At 43.5% G+C, this 20,812-nt stretch overlaps 5 protein-coding genes across 6 annotated transcripts; 2 read left to right on the top strand and 3 right to left on the bottom strand.

Moving 5' to 3' along the window:
- Positions 1-100: 100 nt before the first annotated feature.
- LOC102710197 (ribosome-binding ATPase YchF) lies at positions 101-3,650 on the top strand (the record flags this gene model as incomplete). The annotated part of the gene is made up of 11 exons (XM_040522415.1): positions 101-616; positions 1,058-1,246; positions 1,352-1,405; positions 1,875-1,985; positions 2,111-2,173; positions 2,249-2,503; positions 2,607-2,753; positions 2,831-2,858; positions 2,944-3,014; positions 3,161-3,220; positions 3,325-3,650. Coding segments are annotated over 11 exons (1,563 nt in total), but the record flags the coding sequence as incomplete, so codon positions are not given.
- A 1,121-nt stretch (positions 3,651-4,771) lies between these two features.
- LOC102721148 (alpha N-terminal protein methyltransferase 1) lies at positions 4,772-7,454 on the top strand. Its single transcript, XM_006650616.3, has 8 exons — positions 4,772-5,071; positions 5,187-5,325; positions 5,457-5,515; positions 5,813-5,932; positions 6,036-6,137; positions 6,661-6,715; positions 6,788-6,885; positions 6,968-7,454. Exons 1-8 carry the CDS (start codon positions 4,853-4,855, stop codon positions 7,094-7,096), a joined length of 921 nt encoding a protein of 306 aa, XP_006650679.1. The 5' UTR covers positions 4,772-4,852; the 3' UTR covers positions 7,097-7,454.
- Positions 7,455-8,169: 715 nt separating this feature from the next.
- On the bottom strand, positions 8,170-10,666 carry LOC102720863 (dihydroceramide fatty acyl 2-hydroxylase FAH1-like). 2 transcript variants are annotated; one of them, XM_015834752.2, is made up of 7 exons: positions 10,436-10,666; positions 9,708-9,770; positions 9,362-9,454; positions 9,094-9,290; positions 8,904-9,009; positions 8,683-8,829; positions 8,170-8,581 (listed from the first exon to the last, which is right to left on the bottom strand). In XM_015834752.2, exons 2-7 carry the CDS (start codon positions 9,756-9,758, stop codon positions 8,462-8,464), a joined length of 714 nt encoding a protein of 237 aa, XP_015690238.1. In that variant the 5' UTR covers positions 9,759-9,770; positions 10,436-10,666; the 3' UTR covers positions 8,170-8,461. The 2 variants fall into 2 exon arrangements, with proteins under 2 accessions (XP_015690238.1, XP_006650678.1); XM_006650615.2 differs by lacking the exon at positions 10,436-10,666 and having other exon boundaries at positions 9,708-9,856.
- Positions 10,667-12,334: 1,668 nt separating this feature from the next.
- On the bottom strand, positions 12,335-15,388 carry LOC102720311 (tubulin beta-7 chain). The gene is made up of 3 exons (XM_015835289.2): positions 14,869-15,388; positions 13,414-13,683; positions 12,335-13,302 (listed from the first exon to the last, which is right to left on the bottom strand). The coding sequence occupies exons 1-3, from the start codon at positions 15,260-15,262 to the stop codon at positions 12,626-12,628; spliced, it is 1,341 nt and encodes a 446-aa protein (XP_015690775.1). The 5' UTR covers positions 15,263-15,388; the 3' UTR covers positions 12,335-12,625.
- Positions 15,389-15,922: 534 nt separating this feature from the next.
- LOC102720587 (inosine-5'-monophosphate dehydrogenase-like) lies at positions 15,923-20,315 on the bottom strand. The gene is made up of 4 exons (XM_006650614.3): positions 19,217-20,315; positions 18,150-18,329; positions 16,803-17,060; positions 15,923-16,399 (listed from the first exon to the last, which is right to left on the bottom strand). The coding sequence occupies exons 1-4, from the start codon at positions 20,210-20,212 to the stop codon at positions 16,328-16,330; spliced, it is 1,506 nt and encodes a 501-aa protein (XP_006650677.2). The 5' UTR covers positions 20,213-20,315; the 3' UTR covers positions 15,923-16,327.
- Positions 20,316-20,812: the final 497 nt, after the last annotated feature.

Below are 20,812 nucleotides of genomic sequence, written 5' to 3'. Positions count from 1 at the left end.
GAGGCGGCGGCCGTGGTGGAGCAGGTGGCGCGAGGGCAGCATAATAGCCGTGGCGGCGGCGGCGTCAGCTTGACCCAGCGGCCGATGAGGAGGCGACGCTGCGGGAAGCGCATGGCAACCAACCGCCGACGAGCCCGAGGCGGCGAGGCGGCGGCGGCTTCGCTCGCCTCGGCCGGGTTTGATCCGAGCCTCCGCTTCTCTTCCTCTTCTCCCACGCTTCTGTGTTTCAAGCACGCGACGTCACGAGCGGCTCACGTGCCATCTCATCTATCTATCTCTCTCCTCCTCCTCCCGCTTCGTCTCTCTCTATCTAGAGCCGTACAGCTTCCCGCCGCGCGCCGCCGCGCCGCCGACGAGCGGGGCGACGATGTCTCGCCGCGCACTCGGCTCCGCGTTCTCCGGGTTCACGCGGACCCCCACTATGACGCCGACGACCACTTTGCCTTCCTCGTGCGCGTCCTCGGCGCTCCTCCTGCGCTGGCGCCGGAGCCGGAGCGGAGGTGTTGCAGGGACACGGCGGTTCGCGTCCGCCCGCAACGCGCGGATTAGCATGAGCCTCCGCGCCGGCATCGTCGGCCTGCCCAACGTCGGCAAGTCCACCCTCTTCAATGCCATTGTAAGGAACCGAGCCCGCTCTGTGTCTTCCTCTGCTTCTTCCGAAGGATTCGTGTTGTTATGAACTTGTTTTAGATCGAAGCAACACGAAGAGAAAGACGGTGACCTTGCTTGTTTCTGATTTTGAGGAGCTCTTCTCAATTCAAGCATTGGTTGTGTCGATGATTTGTGTGTGTGTGCAGCGTCATCGTCACGCATACCAACTGTTTGATACTTTGCCACAGAGACGAAATTCTCCATCATTTGACATAGTTAGGATGCTTGACTTAGTTAGGAGTGTTCTTGCAGAAGTGATGTTTGTTTGATGAGAAGTTTTGGATGTTTTGCTTGGAGAAATGCAACTGACATATTACAGGGGAAAATGCCATTCCTCGCAACAATGTACTACTACTTGCTATTCTGTGTTACACCATAACACAAATCATTTTCTCGATGTTATCAGGTTGAAAATGGGAAGGCACAAGCTGCAAACTTTCCCTTCTGCACCATAAACCCAAACGTTGGCGTTGTGGCTATTCCAGATGCTCGGTTGCATGTGCTCTCAAAACTAAGCAAGTCTCAGCAGACGATCCCAACATCCATAGAGCTTGTTGACATTGCTGGTCTCGTCAAGGGAGCAAGCAAAGGAGAGGTGCTGATTTCATTGATGTCTTCATCTTATGTTAGGGTGTTAATGTGCATGACTAGTTGATGTTGTTTCTGAGTCCTGACTAGTTTATATGCCATGATACACCAGGGACTAGGAAATCAATTTCTTTCCAACATCCGTGAGGTTGATTCCATACTTCAGGTTAGCTTCGTATAACCTTTATAAATGTTTTTTACATCAAATAATTGTGAAGCTCTGGAAACAACTTTGCATTTTTGGCATGGCTTATTCCAATGTTCATCAAGTACCACATACGGACATACCTGCTAGACTTTTTTTCCAGCCAGCTAAGCTTCTATACAAAACGTGAATACCTAATGACTGTTACTTTGTTTTCCTTTTGGCACTGCAATTCGTTGATTTTAACTTTTTCGTGCTGCTAAAAAACTGACAACTAAAGGTGTCATTTATGTTGAAAATATTCTAGACTTCTCAAAAACCTGGTTATTCTAAATTTCAACAGTTTTCACTACCATCTCTTTTGGCACTGCAATTCGTTGTCAGTTTTTTTAACTTTTTTGTGATGTTAAAAAACGTGAATACTTAATGCCTTGGAAGCATAATAGGCTATTAGTTGTCGGTTTTTAAGGACTTTTGACTGGATTCCCAGGTTGTCCGATGTTTTGAAGATGATGATATTGTTCATGTGAATGGGAAAGTTGATCCCAAGTCAGATATTGATGTAATTAATCTGGAGCTTATATTTTGTGATCTTGAACAGGTATTTTCTCAAAGACATTCTCTTATATCCTTTATTGCTTTGTAAGTAGAGAAAAATAAAACATGTGTAGAATTAATTCTGGCTTTCTTTAACTGTTGACACTGACAATTGTGTTCCAAATGCAGATAGAGAAAAGACTTGATAAGCTTAAGAAAAGCAAAACTAAAGACCAACAAGTAAAGGTGAAGGTAAGATGCACAAACTCATCTCCTTATTTACTTATTTGATGGGTATTCTATATTTCAACAGTTTTCACTACTCAGGAACAAGCAGAGAGAACAGGATTAGAAAAAATTCAGACTGTACTTATGGATGGAAAACCTGCTAGGTCGGTTGATTTGGCTGACCATGAGAAAGAAGCTATCCAACACCTTTGTTTGCTAACTATGAAACCTGTCATTTATGTTGCCAATGTAACTGAATCTGATCTTGCTGAACCTGATAACAACCCTCATGTCAAAGAGGTGGCCAAACTGGCCACAGACTTGGAATCTGGCATGGTTACAATATCAGCTCAGGTTTGTGACACACATCCACATCCGAGCTTTTCTTTTTCCTTAGACATTGAGCAATGCTACCTATCTATCCTAAACTAAAAGAAAGATGTGGAATAAAAATCAGGTTGAGGCTGAACTTGCTGAACTGCCATTAGAAGAGAGAGTCGAGTATCTAAAGTCCCTTGGTGTTACTGAAAGTGGACTGGGAAATTTGGTAAAGGCAACATATGACCTTTTGGGATTAAGAACTTATTTCACAACTGGAGATAAGGTGAATCTTTTGTACTATTAACTACTTTTCCTGGCTTTTGATTACTATCTGACTCCAACTTTTCCCCCATGTGTCAGGAAACAAAAGCTTGGACTATTCTAGCAGGTTTCATTCTTCTGCACAATGCTGTTTTCATGGCATTTGCTTTTCAATTACTTTAGGCACTATAAGTTTCAACATTGTGTTGTAGGCATGACTGCACCTCAAGCAGCAGGAGTTATTCACAGTGACTTTCAGAAAGGCTTTATTAGAGCTGAAACCGTAAGTTCTATATTCATAGTTAACTAACATTTCTGGTTATTGGCACGATGGGGTTAACATTTGCAATTTCTACTTTAGTAGACTATAGGATATCGCTCACTTCCTAGTTTTACTAATTTGTTACTGGTTACTTTACCATATGTCAGGTATCCTATGATGATTTTGTCGCGGCTGGTTCTCTTGGAGCAGCAAGGGAGAAGGGACTGGTAAAATCGTTTGCAAATTGCAATTTTATGCAACAAGTGCCAAAGCTAGAGATGCATATACCACATGTAAACGTGTTCACTTCTTGTTATCTCTGTCACTGCAGTTGAGGTTGGAAGGGAAGGATTACATCGTGAAGGAAGGAGATGTCATGCTCTTCCGATTCAACGTTTGACAACACAACTCAACAATAGTAGCAATAAGTTATCCAATACATATACTCGAATTTTGCACGAGGCATAGAAACAGAGGATCTTGTCCTTGAGACATCAACTGTACTCGGCGTTATTCGAATTTTGTGGCGTCATTGGTAATTTGTAAATCACTCGAGATAAGCTCTAAACGAATTATTAGTTATAATTCGACGTATCGTTATATACTGTTAGTTGAGCATTGTGAACTTCTACGAAATTTGATGCGATTCTTTTTTACTCCCTCTGTTTCATAAAATGTTTGACTTTTTTGCTTGCAATGTTTGACCATTTATCTTATTTAAAAAATTATAAAAATATCATTTATTTTGCTTGTGACTTACTTTTTGATATTATTATCAAAATAACTTCAAGTATGACTTGTCATTTTTATATTTGTACTAAATTTTAAATAAGATGAATCGTCAAACGTTAAAAAAAAAGTTAAGCATCTTATATTATGAAACGGACACGGACGTAGCAGTTGTTTAGGTAAGGCCTTGTTACATAAACATGGCACCATAAGAAAAAAGACGATGTGATGATACTGCTTTGCCCACTAAGTCGCAGCATACTTGAAGAGGTCACCCGAGGTGAAATATTTGTTCTTTATTACTGTACCATTTTAGTGAGATCAGAAATTTATCAAACTTTTTTCTAAGCGTCCTTTGATTTTGATTCGTAGGAAAAACATAGGAAGTTTAGAGGATTTCAATCTTATAGGAAAAACGATTAAATCCTATTATTTCCTTTAAAATTCCTACATATTGAACAATCCTATAAATTGTGAAGGAAAAATAACCATAAGGGTCAACCTCATGTTTTCTTTCTCACATGACTCCAAAATCCCATCTGTCAATCAAACAACAATGCTAGAACTTTCCTCATGTGTTCTCAATTGAAATTCAGTGGTCATGAGTACATGGCATTGCATTCTTAGCCTTTTCCTATTTTCCTACAACTTTCATGTGTTTTCAGCTATTGTTGATATTCGATGCAAATGATATCTTATTCTTATGTTTTCGAGCTGTATTTCAAAGAGGTATAGGTGTATTAGAATATTTATGCGTCTTATATGTATAAAAAGATATTCTCTTCGTCCTTAAAAAAATAAACCTAAGGCTAGATGTATATATCCTAGTATAATATATCTGGACAAAGATATGTCTAGATTCGTAGTATTAGTATGTGTTACATTCTGTACTTATTTGGTTTTTTATGAGACGGAGGAAGTAAAAGAAAAAAAATCTAAAATGTTCATGCTATGTTATTATTAGGATTTACCGAAAATAGGGTGAAGGTTAGCAGCCAAGTAGGCGTGCGTGTAAATTGCCAAAAGGCCCCTGCAAAAACTGAAAATTGATATTTGGAACCTTTCTTCCTTCCTGAGCTTCTCCGGCTCGCGCGAGAGCCGCCGCCGCCGCCGCCGCCGCCGCCGGAGAGATGGACTCCCGCGGCTTCGATTCCGAAGGCCGGCAATTCTCCAGCGCCACTGAGATGTGGGCGCGTGAGATCGGCGCCCCGGACGCTGCCGCGGTCTCCGCCGTGGAAGCTGAACCCGCTCCGGGCCCCGCCGCCGGGAGCGTCGGGGACGCCGGCGAGGAGGCAGGCGGCGACGGGAAGAGGAAGGAGTGGTACTCCAAGGCAATCGCCTACTGGCAAGTAAAGAGCGCTCACCCTAGTTCCTCCCTAAACCCTAAACCCCTCCCGTGCCAACCCAAATGAGTTGTTCCTCGCGGCGAATTCGGCTACAAGTTTGCTTGATTTGGTGTACTAGGGCGTGGAGGCTTCAACCGAGGGGGTCCTGGGAGGGTATGGATGCGTGAACGACGCTGACGTCAAGGGCAGCGACGCCTTCCTCCGCCCTCTCCTCGCCGAGCGATTCGGCAACGCGAAGCGGCATCTCGTCGCCCTCGGTGAGTTCGCTTCTGTGAAAGAGTGGAAGATTTCGTATCTGTTCGCAGTGCTAAAGCTATGGAATTATCGCGTGCTCCTTGCGTCTTGCGATTTACTTTGATCATTTGGTTAATGTCTGAATTCATGGCAGATTGCGGCTCGGGCATTGGAAGGGTTACGAAGAATTTTCTTCTTAGGCACTTCAATGAGGTATGCCACCGTGCAATCTTTTCTCTCACAAGTTTTTAGGTTGAATTATCATGGATGCCTGCATGGTTATCAGTGCCATGATACTCTTTAGACCATGTAGACTTGTCTTCCCTTCAGGCAACTTATGTTGATTTACCCACATGATGATATATTGGTAAGAACGGATGCATTTCCTTGTTTTTCTCTATTGTGGCATAACTCTAGCATTGATTCTTTCCTGTAATATTTATAATTAGTTTTAGTGTGCTCTGTTTGTATCTTCCAGTGGTTCGTTTTAAACTGAAACTGGGTACTCAGGTTGATCTTGTTGAGCCAGTATCCCATTTTCTAGAAGCGGCACGGGAAAATCTTGCTGAATGTATGGAAGTAGGGGAAGATATGCACAAGGCTGCTAACTTTTATTGTGTACCGCTTCAGGTTGGTTTTAGCACTTCGTTAGATACGTGTTAATTAAAGTTTGATATATTTTTTTGCTGTTTGCCACTCTGTTTCTTATAATAGCATTCGTTTGTTGCTTCAGGATTTCACTCCTGATGAAGGAAGATATGATGTAATATGGATCCAGTGGTGCATAGGGCAACTTCCTGATGATGACTTTATTTCCTTTTTTAACCGTGCAAAGGTGCTGCATTTCACTCATCTATTATGTAGATTTTATTGTGGTGATTTGTTTATGTTTGTGTTGAAATATTCGTCCGTGCTTGACTGTTAGAAGAACATGTTACTATGCTAGAGCATTATACCATTATTTTTAAAGGAGAAGGAAGATGATCTCTTTTTCCCCTTGGATAAAAAGGCTTTCAGATAAACTTCTTGTGCTTGAATACAAAGTTGTTTATTATATAATATCTGCAAATACATGTCCAGTTGATCTTGATGCTGCTGCCACTTCTACCTTGGTAATTATGTCTGTTGTGCTGCTATATTTCCTCTGTGAGAGTGTACTGCTAGTTGGATGCCAATACTTCATTATAAATCTATGCCAAGTAGTGCTTTTGAACCTGGAGTCTTTATTTTCAGCCTATTTCTAATGTTATCAAATGAAAACTATCAATATCCATCTTTCTGCACTTTGTAGTAGTGATAAAATCAAGCTAAGATTAAGCGCATTCTAACTAAATTTAGATTGCTAATGTTACTTCCAGATTGGTCTCAAACCCAATGGATTTTTTGTCCTGAAGGAGAATATTGCAAGAAATGGTGAGTCACTGTTTCTTTGAAAGAAATTTAACATCATACTTATTCGGGAATTAATATGTACTGTGCTGTCAGGGTTTGTTTTGGACAAGGAAGACAACAGTATCACTAGATCTGATGCGTACTTCAAGGAGCTATTTAAAAAATGTGGTTTATATACCCTCAGTATTAAGGTATGCATGTTATAAAATTTCAATTCTCAATTACAAACATCGCATTTTTCACGTAAATCATCTTCTGTTGCAATTATAACAGGACCAGAGCGACCTTCCAAAGGAACTATTTGCGGTCAAAATGTATGCATTGGTGACTGAAAAGCCAAAAATTCGAAATAATGGGAAGAGAAGGCGACCTAAAAATTCACCCCGTATGATCCGCTCTTGAAAATTCGAAAGATTAGATGGGCTATTACACCATCGCATGTGTCTGCCAATGTGTTTCTATTTGTTTGTGTCATGTTCCAAGGACAGAATTTTGTAGTTTCATTTTTTTTTTCTAAGTGTACATTTCATATTGAACAGGCGAGATTTACTGAGACTTGCCTTCCAATATCTGATTGATTATTGGGTACTGTTGCAACGTTTGCTGTTTGTGATGTCTTTATTCTGGGAAACAGAGGCATCTGAACTGAAGTATAGATGGTTCCCAACTTCCCATGTGCGTCCAATGCCCCAACTGTCTGTAGATCTGAAATTATCGTGGACAAAATTATTGCGGATGAGAGCTGGAGCATATGGTGATAACCAAAGACTCATTGATAGCCGAACTGGGTCTCGTCCGTATTTCATGTGCGATCTGCTAGTTTATATTTGTCTAATATTTCCATATTTTAATTGTCTGATATTTTCATGACTCAAAAGTCAGAATTGGCACTAGCAGGTTGCATAAGAAAAGGGCATTTATGAGTTATAGAAATGTCAAACCACTTCATGCCTGCCAGGCTGCCAGCTATATGTTTGTCGTAGCTGTTGCCCAAGCTGTTATCGAGCACCTTGCAAGCTCGCCTGTATAAATAAATCTGTAAGGCTAGCCAGGATGCTTGTTCCTGCAAAATAATGCTTCATTCGTAACTTTATAAATAAATCTGTAAGGCTAGCCAGGATGCTTGTTCCTGCAAAATAATGCTTCATTTGTAACTTTTGTGAATACATAAAGTGTATTGAGCAGTGTACTAGGGAAATAATGAAAATCTGTGGTTAAATTTTTTATGTTTGTATTATTGATGACTTAAACACCAATGTTGAACTCAAAAACAATTTCAAATTTAAGTTCGAAAATTCAAGTCTTGCCATCTTGGCAACCTCATATACATTTTAGGTCAAACGAGGTCTTATATTTTGGAACGGCGAGAAAGTAGTTGCCAGACAACTAATGAAAGGCATGACAGTGACCCAGAAACCGGCATCTCGCATCTGGGAGTATCTGATTCTCTCGATGATTGAGGAAAAAAAACCCTAAGAAAAGACAGACAATTTTGTAATTAGACAATCCAATAGAACAGCTGATCCTAACATGGCATGTGGATCACATCAAGAATAACCACGTCATCTGAATTCAGAACATTGGATGTCAAGGCAATGAAATGTCTTCACACACATCAAACAGTCATCCGTAAACCACAGGAATTCGAACTGAATGGACATGTGAACCTGTTGTCCCAGAAAGACAAAACAAGCAGTTGTGCCTAGCCTTAATATATTACATATCCTCTAAAATTTCTCATGCAAAGAATAGATTTTTGTCAGTGACTCAGTTGTTCTTCCCAGTGGTCTTCGACGGAGGCAATGTCCCGAAAACATAATCCCAGAGTGATGAGGTAATGCCAAAGCCTTTGTCCTGGACTCTGAAGTGGTGGTTGAGGTGATACCGCTGCATAAACGAGCCAAAGTTGTGAGGAATACAAGCCTCATGGGACTTTGGTTGGAACAGCTAGATAATTTGTAGCTTTATAAGTGGCACTAAGTTGTCACCTTGAGATTTTTTGCTGGGTCTTTGGATGGTTGTCCATGGTGCAAGTAGTAGTGAGTGCAGTCATACATCACATATCCCAATAGGCCACCACCAAATAGTGCAGGAGTTGTAGTTGGAGTTGCGAAGAACGCTACCAGCTTCCAGAACTGCAAAATGGAAAGCCGTTAACCACTTTGATTCAAATGGAGTAAAGGGAAGTACATTGGGTTAAGGGAAGTACCGGCACACACAAAATTGCTGTTGCGGTAGGGGGGAATACAAGTCTGAGTGAGTCCATAGGATGCTTATGATGGCATCCATGAAGAAGGTAATGTGCTGTGTTTGCCCTGCAATATTGCATCAGCAGCCACTTGCTAAGAAGAAAGAAAAGGCTCAACGGAATAACACACACAAGGTTGATAATTTCTAACCAATAGGTTTTGGTGTCGATGTGGAATAGGAAGCGGTGCAAAGTATACTCAATTAATGTCCAAATGAATACTCCAAATAAGGCCATTAGAGCTACTTCCTGAATAGAATGACCCATCCGAATAGATTTCACCAGCAGCCAGCAGACGACAGGCAGCCATATGGTTGGCACAGCCCACCACTTTGTGCGCGTCAAGAACTGGACACGAAAAGTTCTGTTATGACAGCTCAGTTTCTAAAATCCTCAATGACAATGGAAGTGCATATTACCTCCAATACATTATTTCCGAAAAAGCGTGGACCTTCCTTGCTCACGATAGGCTGATGAACCCATTCCTGATAACGTTCCTCGAGATGGCCAACCTTCATCAATGAAATTCACGTCACAAACAAAAGTTACTCCCAAGTTGTTAAGCAACTGAACTAGTTTTATTTAGGAAACCAGAATTTTACAGCTACATGGCATTGCATACAAAATCACAACCTAACATTTTTCGCAACTGACCTTGTGGTCAGAAACTCATAGATCTATGAACATGAAGCTCGAAAGGTGAACATGCCAACAGTAAGATTCTCATGGACAAAAGCTGCAAGAAATAATATGTGCAATTGAAACCTGGAAAACAAGAGGCTCGTTCAGATCAACGGTGAACTCCTGGACAACCATCTTCCCCAATGTCTGCATCATAGATAGAGTCACACATCAATATATTCACAACTGAACAACCGCAATCCAGAGACAAGATCTAAAAGCTCAGCACTAACTGTACCACGAATACAAACCCTACCAACGCTGGCAGCCATGGCATGCTATTAAACACTAACCCTAGTAATTACTAAAGAGGATATCATAATCACCACCTTTTGCACTGCCCCCACGCTAAGTCGCCATCGTTTCTCTGACTGGAGAATCAAACACACGTGACTCCACTAACAGGCACGACGATCGTTCACGCGAATTTGGCAAGAACTAGTGCCCTCGTACACGATTGCCTTTCTACCGTCCACACGAATCCGGCTAGAACCACGTCGCCACGACCAATGCAGCCACAAAAATCTCGCCCTAGATCCAATCATTTCTAATTTGTTTCCCCTCCCCCAAGAACGACCCGATCTCCAAATCGCAATTGGGTGGTCAACAATCCACAAGATCCCTAAACCCCACTAGCATCCCGGCGCTACAAAACTAGACAAAGCAATGCGGCCATTCCTGGCAGGAACCGAAGCAACGATGCCATCAAGAACGACGCCGAACACCACACCCCCAAAAAACGCACCAGATGCGCACGCGCGAGAGAGAGAGAGAACGAGAACGAGGAGGATCGGGGTAGGCCCCACGCGTACCTCAGAAGCAGCGCCAATGGTGGCGGTGGCGGCGGCGGCGTCCCTCTCCCGCCCCCTCCCCGGACGGGACGAGCAGAGCGAAGGGAAGGGAGGAATCGGAGGACGACGACGACGACGCGAGGAGCGGGGGAGCGGAGGAGGAAAAAAATAAAGAGAGAAAATCCGAGGGCTTTTCCGTAAAAACTCCTCTGGAGATTTTGCGGGCGGTGGAGGGGATCGCGAATAGGCGGTCTTTCCAGGGGTGCATCTACAACTGTCGCCCCCGCTAACCCCTCCGGCTCTCTCAAATAGACCCGCGCGAGACGCGCGGGGTGGTGGGCCCGGCCCTGCCAGCTTGGCGACTGGCTGTACTGTGTGCTGTGAGTGAATCAGTGTGCCATGAGATACTGTAGTTGTAATGAACAGTAGTAATCCAGCAAGCAGAGCAGAGCACCACACATGTTACTGCCATCTCGCAAGAAAACAAAAGGCTTGTTGTGCTCATGGTCACGGAGCAGCAATGCATCAGTGCACAAAGGTTTTAAATTGGAAAATACTACACATATATTTTTTTTCTTTCGATCTTGGTGTAATCAAATATAACGGCGTGGAGTACACATATAGAACATAGAGCCCAATTAAAATAGGAACATTTCATCGTGTAAGCATCGAACATTGTAAAAAAATCATCGTGCATATAGCATTGTTGTTTTAAATTTTGAAGTTTCAGGTAGTGCTGGAACGGGTGATGATGAACTGATGACGCTTTCGTTTGGGACATTCTTGGATACATGAGAATTTTTGCCGAATTTTATCATTGCAACGGGGAACAAGGCGATTGGCCACCATTTGCCTTTCAGTTTATAAATAATGCGCAGCATTCAAAATTTTAAAACTTAGTTTTGGATTTTCTTTTATCGTATTTTATGTTTCAACACATATAAAAGTTCAAAAAAAAACATTTTTGGGGTCTGTTGATAATTCGTTGAGGTTTATAACCAGCCTAAACATGTATCTCGATTCTGGGTGGATCCGTGTTGCATGTGCTTTCGATTTGACCGGCCGCTGCAGTAGGACAGATCTGATCTGAAACTGGCACGGCGCTGCTATGCGCAGTGCGTCCGCAGCGCACGAACGACTCACGGTTGCAGCAGGTTGACATATGACTCCAATAGTTCAATGGCAGCGAACGACAGACAAGACTATCTAGTTATGGGCTCGTCCGCAAGACACTGTTCAATATAATTTTTTTTTTACTCCCACGCTTAACTTTTTTTTATGCACGTTTTTCGAACGGTATGTTTTTTTTGCTAAAAAATTGTTTTAAAAAAATCATAGTACTCCATTTTTTAAGTTTTTAATAGTTAATCCTTAATTAATTATATACTAATGGTTTTTTTTGTGTGCGTGAACTAATTAGACTGCTTAGCACTCTCATACGAAGGAGCCCTATATATCCTATATATCGATGAATCCGTCCTAAAATAATAATAATAAATTCACTTTTAGCTTACCTCACACAAATTGATATAAAATCATAAATCGCATTTGTCCCCTACTCCATCCGTCCCAAAATAAACCAATTTTTCATTTTTTACATACGATTTTTGACTATTCGTCTTATTTAAATTTTTTTCGATTGATATTTTTATTAGATGATAAATCATGAATAGCACTTTACATGTGACTAAATTTTTTTTCTAATTTATAAAAAAATTTCAAATAAAACGGAGGGTGAAATGTTGGACACGAAAACCAGAGAATTAGTTTTTTTACTGCTACACTACTAAACTCTGATGCAATAAAAAATAAAGGCTAGAAATAAAGTCTCTGACACAAAGTGGTTGCGTTGTCCCGACTGATCTCTCAAACATCTCAGCTAGGCAAAGTAATACTGTAATGTACAGAAGAAATACGGGATAGTAAGAAAGTAAACAGAAGCTTCACAAAGAGAAAACCACTACCAATACTTGTCAGAACTTACAGGTGATTGATTAGCTCAAGGAGAGCACTCAACGGTTTCAAGCCATCAGCTATACTGACCACCAACGACGCGGAACAAAACGGGACTGCGGCACAAATGCAACCTCACCCAGCCATCCATCCATCGTGCACGTCAGAAGAAAAAAAAAAGCACAGCATCACAAAGACACAAAACTCACGGGCAAACAACCTTAGCGAAGGACCTGTAAACGACAACGGGGCTCAATGCTATTCCGCCTCAGCTTCCACTTCCCCCTCCTCATCTTCGTACTCCTCGTCGGCTGTGGCGTCTTGGTACTGTTGGTATTCAGCGACAAGATCATTCATGTTGCTCTCTGCCTCGGTGAACTCCATCTCGTCCATTCCCTCGCCTGTGTACCAGTGCAAGAAAGCCTTCCTCCTAAACATAGCTGTGAACTGCTCGCTTACCCTGCGGAACATCTCTTGGATGGAGGTGGAGTTCCCGATGAAAGTCGCTGCCATCTTCAGCCCCCTGGGTGGGATGTCACAGACACTGGATTTGACGTTGTTGGGAATCCACTCAACAAAGTATGAGGAGTTCTTGTTCTGAACATTGAGCATCTGCTCATCAACTTCCTTGGTGCTCATCTTCCCACGGAACATGGCAGAAGCTGTGAGGTAGCGGCCATGGCGAGGGTCAGCAGCACACATCATGTTCTTTGCATCCCACATCTGCTGAGTTAGCTCAGGAACAGTGAGAGCACGGTACTGCTGTGATCCACGTGAAGTCAGTGGTGCAAAGCCAACCATGAAGAAGTGGAGACGAGGAAAAGGGATGAGATTCACAGCAAGTTTGCGCAGATCTGAGTTGAGCTGACCAGGGAACCTCAGGCAGCATGTAACACCACTCATGGTTGCAGAGATAAGATGATTGAGGTCACCAACTGCATTGTCAGAACCAAGCTATCAGTGCCCACTTCCAGTGGAACATTAATTTCTACATGAAAATTTAGCACTATCGTGGCAAACTAAACAATAAGAGAAGGCTAACTTACAGGTCGGGGTGGCAAGCTTTAGTGTGCGGAAGCATATGTCATACAGGGCTTCATTGTCAAGCACCATACATTCATCAGCATTTTCAACAAGTTGGTGAACAGAAAGTGTAGCATTGTAAGGCTCCACAACAGTATCTGAGACCTTTGGTGATGGGAAGACAGAAAATGTCAACATCATTCTATCAGGGTATTCCTCCCTAATCTTAGAAATAAGAAGGGTGCCCATGCCAGATCCAGTGCCTCCTCCTAATGAATGGCAAACTTGGAATCCTGTAAGTAAACAAAATAAGACCATGCTCTTAGTCATAAATGCTAACAGCATATTTGAAAACGAAAAATAATTTGTGAATAGAACTTTCATATATGTGTTCTTAGCAATCTAAAAGCAAGGCTGAAAAATAAACTACGATGAAAAAACTCAAAATCAATTCCAAATTTAAGGTTGAAAATTTAAATTTTGGCTAATAAGCATAAGCGATGATGAGGGTGCAAATGTACTTACAAACACACATATGTAAGAAATAGCCTTGGGTTCAATCAAAGTGGCAACAGTGCAACACTCAAAATTCAATGAACTAGAAGTTTAGATATCACCATGTGTTCCGCAAAGCAAGGGTTCATGAGCAACTGATCATGTTCCAACAATTAAGATAATATATAAGCTAGGACAATTTTTGACACATTATGCTACCATTCTTTATTAGCTGATGAACTTGTCATCGACTAAAAATATAAGAAACATTTTATATGGGTCTATCATATGAAATATTATACCTATACAAAAATAATAAGTCATAGGGATAACCAAAGCGAAAAAAGTTATGGCTTCATTATAAATCATGAAAGACAAGGGCACCATTTCGTGATGTGCTGACTAAAGAATCCACTCCAGCTATGACACAGGTGCAGAGAAAAGTTTAATGTAAACCAAGAATAGCTGCAGTAATAAAATATCCATTCCACCAACAATTGATGCTGATCAAGCATTCAAGCTTGATGACACTAGGACAGCTCATATACAAAAGAAATTGATCCAGCATCGTGCGGAGTTCAACATTCTGACAGGCATTTCCCTACCAAGACATGAAAAATAGGCCACATAATGACATAATAGTATCTGTGCAAATTAGGCCATTAGAACATATTTCAGTTAACACTGACCAATTATCATACTAAACAACAAATGACACGGAACATCAGCGTATTTTTAGAGATGATTCACAATGGTTAGCAGTTCGATTCGGCAGATACACAGTTATACCCAACAGAAAACTATGAATTAGGGGGAAAAGAAGTATGTCTAGATTCGAAATTGTGACCATGTTAATCGCAGTTCCACCACTACAACCCCGGATCCGATTATATCTAACTCCCTGATGCAAATTCTCTCAGATCTAACAAAAAAAAAGTAGCATTCACACGGAATGGAAATGAGATGATATGATATAGGAGTACCCTGTAAGCAGTCGCAGTTCTCGGCCTCCTTGCGGACGACGTCGAGCACGGAGTCGATGAGCTCGGCGCCCTCGGTGTAGTGGCCCTTAGCCCAGTTGTTGCCGGCGCCGGACTGCCCGAAGACGAAGTTGTCGGGGCGGAAGATCTGGCCGTAGGGGCCGGAGCGCACGGAGTCCATGGTCCCGGGCTCGAGGTCCATCAGCACGGCGCGGGGCACGTAGCGGCCGCCGCTGGCCTCGTTGTAGTAGACGTTGATGCGCTCGAGCTGCAGGTCGGAGTCGCCCGCGTACCGCCCCGTCGCGTCGATGCCATGCTCGTCGCAGATCACCTCCCAGAACTTGGCCCCGATCTGGTTCCCGCACTGCCCACCCTGGATGTGGAGGATCTCCCTCATGGCTTCCTCGCCGGAGCAGCTGGAGTGAGTCGACGCGGCGGAGACGGAGAGCGAAGCGGAGCGGACGGGTTGCTTGGTTTTTTTTTCTTTTCTTTTCCTCGCCTCGTTTAATACTGCGGTGCGGGATGCCTCCGTGTCACCGCATCCGGTGGGTGGGGGTGGGAGGGAGAGGCGCGTGACACTTCGGGTGGGACCCGGCGGCGTCCGTCCGTCTCGTCCAGTTGCCGTGGGAATGTGTCGTGGGGCCCGCCCACGCACAGGCTGGCTGCGGGCTGGGTTGATCTGAACCGTTGTCTCGTCATCGGACGGTCGGGGCCTGAGGTTTCTGGAAGCGAATCGGCCGCGGCTGCTTCCAGGTCCAGCCTGGCGCGCAACCCGGATACGGGGCCCACCTGCAGTGGCTGGGGCGGCGGCAGATGGACGTGGGCCCACCCGCCAGCAGGGCAGAAAGAGAGATCGCACGATGTGGGTCCCACCTGGCAGGGTGTCTGGTTTAAGGAATGGATGATTAGATATCCAATTGTGACGGCAATTTAAGAGGATCATGGATGATAGCGATGCTTGACTGGTAATCCAAGCAAAGCATGGATGTCAAAGCATGTAGCTATTGCCAAGAAAGATGAGAGGGACCAATCACCAGCAGCACCCACACAGCCTATCAGAAACAAAAGCAAGCAACGATAGAATCTGGGGCCGAAGTGGCTGAAAGTACAAGCTAAACATTTTATTCCTTTTCATAAAAAAAACAGACGCCGAATTCGCTGCAACAGGGTGGGTTTGCAGTTTGCACAAGGCAAAGTACATCATCAACCGGTTGAAGCAATCATGGGATAGCAGTCTTCCCCTCTAGCAAAACCTTTTAGTTAGAATACACCCGATCCTGTTATTGCAATGGTAAGTGGTTGCTGATGCTACGGACAGGAGAAAACAGAGTTGCCAGGTCCAACCAGGTGAGCTGCTCTTGAAAACCATTGATCAGGTGGTAAAGATTGGGCAGTTGATTCCGTCCGTAGCATGCGATACCCGCTTTGTTCTGATGATTGATTGATAAATCTGGAACTGGAACTAGAATGCCTTCTTCTCGTACGACACTAGCCCGTGTATCCCACCTTCAACTTGCGCGGCACCCGTCCTCACCTGAAATGAAAGAGGGTAGAAGACCAATCAGTTATGTTCTCTCTCTGTATGTTTATTTGGACAAACAAAATCAGTTCTAATGTTAATAATATACTGCTCCAAACTTCGTAGCCAGGATTTAAGAGCACAAAGGCAGGCTTTATTCGATTCTGGGGTTCAGGCATTGTTAACCTCTTTCAGTATAGCATTTGGAGAGAGACACGCATGGAAATAATGCTATGAACATAAATAATTTTGGGAAATTTTAATTGGCTCAGGAACTTTATGGGCTACACAGACATGAGCATTATCTTCTAGAAAACTTAACTGCAAAAAAGCACTTTATACAATCTTACATGCTTGGCACTATCTTTAATTTCATAACATATAAAATGCTAAGAGGAAGAGCAAAATAGTTAAGTACCTCTAATCTGAGAGTCTGTGACCGCAAAAGATCGTGAGCTGACTGCAAAGATGATGCACCAAGATCTTGGAACCCTTGCTTAACAGCTTGCATTGTGTAAGGAATGAACCTCAGCACAGAACCTTTGTCAGCAACTGCTCCAACAACTCCCTGGGCAACTTTAAGCTTGAGGGTATCACCCAGGTACCTGGCATCACTGCCCTTTGTCATCGCTTCGAGAGAGCCCATGCCCCTGTATTTTTTAACTCGACGACCATCCTAAAAGCATTCCAAGAGCCATAATTTTAGAAAGGAGGAAGTGAAACAGAAGGTATGTGTAATAGAATAGCACAAATATATTCGACCAACCAACACTAATAAGCAATAAAGCCTACTTCTACAACACAGTGATAGAAAATGGAATAGGAAATGCTGATGGCATCTTCATTATGTTAATTCAAAATAATTTTTGAGGGATGAGCACTGTCAATTAATTCCATGGTTCTAGCAACTATATGCATCACATTGTCAATTCAGATAGGACAATAACAACTACTGAGGCAGCTTTTCACATATTATTTACTAATATGTTAAAGTAATGCTAACGCAGATCAAATCAACCAAAACAGAAATAAGTAATATGTAGTTTCACTCAAAACATCATTGAAGAATAACATTAGTTATCTAAAACCATGGCTTCCTTGCCCCTTTTAATTACCAGATATGACATCAAAAAAAGTAGCTGGAACAATCAAGTCATGCCACTGGTTGCAATAGTCACAGAAATAATTAAGAACTAACTTGGATATTTCAGGCACATAGATCATGATCACCAAGAATGAAGTCAATGAGTAGACAATAACCAATAAAAAACATCTCTATCTAGTATTTACACAGAATATACTAGTAATTGGTTCTCCGTCACAGCAATCTCAAGCAATGCACATAAATCAAATTGTCTCAATGTTTTTCACTACTTTAAGGTTTGTGTTGTAAATAACTGTGATTTCCAGCAGTAATATTACTAATACTGTCATCCATGAAGCAAAAATTGAGAAGCAACATATCCAACACACTATCATCTTTTACAGGAACTTTCATGACAATCTGATTAGCATTTCTATGGCATCAATTAGACGAAACTACTGCCTATACATTGATGGAATGTTTTCATTGCAGTGTTCACATGGGATGTACATTTGGCATGTGGTCTTCCTTCAAGTATCAATTTAATTTGTATGGATTTACAGACTTGGACTGACATCACTGAAGCACTTCAAAATATTTTATGCATGGTAAAAGCATACCAGAAATAAAATCACATGCTAAACCTAAAAACTTCTGCATAAGCTTTAAAAAATTGAATACCTTGTACTCATAAGTACCAGGAGCTTCATGGCTGCCAGCCAAGAAGCTGCCCATCATAACTGTGGATGCCCCCAGAGATAAAGCCTTCACTATATGTCCAGAGTTTGAAATTCCACCATCTGCAATAACTGGCACATCATGATCCTTGGCATAAGATGCAACCTTATACACTGCTGTAGCCTGTCACACAAAAAGGCAAGAAACAAGTATCAAACACATGCATCATACAGCCACATTGAAGTTCTTTGGTGTTTATATAATATAAATACCATATGCATTGTACCCCTGGTAACAATTGTATCTACCACTGTACCACATGATTACTTATTATACAAAACTCATTTAGTTTAGGCTGCTAGGACTGTAGAGAAATGTGTAGCATTTCAAAATAAGTCAAACTATAGATCTAAAAATAGCAGAAAATATTCCAGGGGTATGAATAGTAGGTTGTTAGCGAGTAATACAAAGTTAACAATTCACATGTAACGTCTGGCCAACCCAAATGCCTAACGAAATAAGAACCTAATACTCAGTCACCCACTTTGTGCCATCTAAAAATATGAAACAGGGTATCCATATCCTGCAGAGTGCTGGTGGAAAGCAGATGGAGGACGCCTTGAGGACATCAAACTGGGTTAAATGCTTGGGATAACAAGGCAATGATGAGGGACCAAGTGTGATCGGCGTTTGGTTTGTTACCACCGGTGTGGCACGCCACACTTTCTTATCCCTTGGCCCCACTCGTGATTGATTCTGTCTCTAGATAAAATTGGACACAAGTGTGGTGACCAATTCTGGAGCTGCAAAATATGTGGCTTGCCACACCTTTGGCACAAAATTGTGGCAAACTGATGTACACAACCAAAAAATATGTGCCATCTAAATAAGATAAAGGCATCAGATGGCTCTGACAACAATAGTCAGCAAGAGCATGCTGGTCATCCAATAAATGGCAGAGGTTCCACCAACTAGATAACTAATTAACTCAACATAGGTTGAATGTTTTGGGCAAACAAATTTAACAACTCAGGAAGAAGTATTTTATGAGAGTTTTATCAAGCATATACCTGTCCTCTGCCCACAGCACAAACCTCCTGGGTAGTGCAAATTGAGCCAGAGCCCATCCCAACACGCAGTCCATCCACTCCAGCAGCAACTAAATTCTGTGCCTGCGCAATGGTCACCACGTTGCCTCCAATCAAGTCCACTTCCGGATACATCTTCTTTGCATACTTGATCATATCAAGCTGGTAGATAGAGTTTCCCTGCGAGCTATCTACCACAATTGCATTTGCCCCTTCCTTAATTAGCTGCTCCAGCCTTCGCTTGTCACCCTCACGGGTCCCAATGGAAGCCGCAACAACAAACTTCCCGTCTGCTCCAAGAGATGGCTTGCCTAACTTCGGATAGCTCCGGATGCGCTCCACATCACTGACGGTGATGAGGTCGATTACCTCACCATCATCGGATACGAGAGGGGCGTAATCCAAACCTTCGTCCGCCAGGAAGGCCGCCGCCTGCTCGAAGTCGAAAGAGGCGGACGCCGAGCGAGGGGCGGGGTGCATGTACTCAGAGACAGGGACGGGAGCCTGACGAGACGAGACGTCGGCTGCAACAGCGACACCGACGAGCTTGGAGAGTGAATCGCCGCGCTCCGTGACCAGGCCATAGTCCTGGCCTGCGAAGTCGGAGAGTGAGGGAGTAGAGGCGGGCGAGAAGAAGGGGACGGAGGAGACGAACGGGAGGCGGCGGGACTTCGCGGCGCGGATGATGGAGGCCTGGAGGTCGGGCTCGGTGTTACAGTGGACGACGGCGGCGGCGCCGAGGGAGGCCATGGCCGCGGCCATGGCAGCCTCGGACACGGTGTCCATGGGGGACGCCACGCAGGGGATGGAGAGGGGTATGCGGCGGGAGAGGCGGGTGGAGAGGTCCACGGCGTCGGCGGGGAACCCGATGTACCCCGGGAGGAAGATAACGTCGTCGTAGGTGTAGGAGACGCCCTGCGAGAAGAGGCGCGGCGCCGGGAAGCCGTCGTCGGCGAGATCGGCGCTGGTCGCCGCCATGGATGAGCGGAGGTTTTAGGGTTTTAGCGGCGGCGGAGGAGGAGGGGGCGGGGCGGCGCGGCGAGGCGAGGATGAGGGTGGAAAGGGATGGACGGTGGAGCGTGATTCGTGAACCAGTTGGCTCGGGTTTTATTGCACGGGGATAGGTGTAGCTGTTTGGCGGTAGCGCTCCGCGCTCGTGCCGGTGTATGACGTGGGATTTTTTTTATTTTTAAATTATTTTAATAAATAATTCATTACTAGATCTCGGAGATAAATATTTTACCGTATGGATCTTTGACCACGCCAGTGTTGGTGACGTCGCAAGATAACGCTGCCACGCAAAGAATTTGGCGTGGCAGGCTTGGCCACACGCCCACGCCATCCCCGCACTGCGTCGCCGTCTTCCGCCGTCCCGCCGCCTTAGGCTGCCCGCTCCAGCGCTCTCTTCGGCTGCGACACCCTCTAAGAGAAGAAAAGGAAAGAGAGACCCTCTTAGAGAAGAAAAGAAAAGAGAGAAAGAAGATGAAAATAGAAAGAAAGAGTGTTAGAGTAAAAAATAAATTTGAGTGACCAAATAAAATAAAGAGTGACTAAATAGGTATTTAGAGAGTCCAATTT

The sequence above is a fragment of the Oryza brachyantha genome, chromosome 3 (genome assembly GCF_000231095.2).
Source record: "Oryza brachyantha chromosome 3, ObraRS2, whole genome shotgun sequence".
Lineage (NCBI taxonomy): Eukaryota > Viridiplantae > Streptophyta > Magnoliopsida > Poales > Poaceae > Oryza > Oryza brachyantha.
The sequence above is the reverse complement of the archived record's forward strand: the minus strand, read 5'-3'. Positions and strand labels throughout refer to the sequence as shown.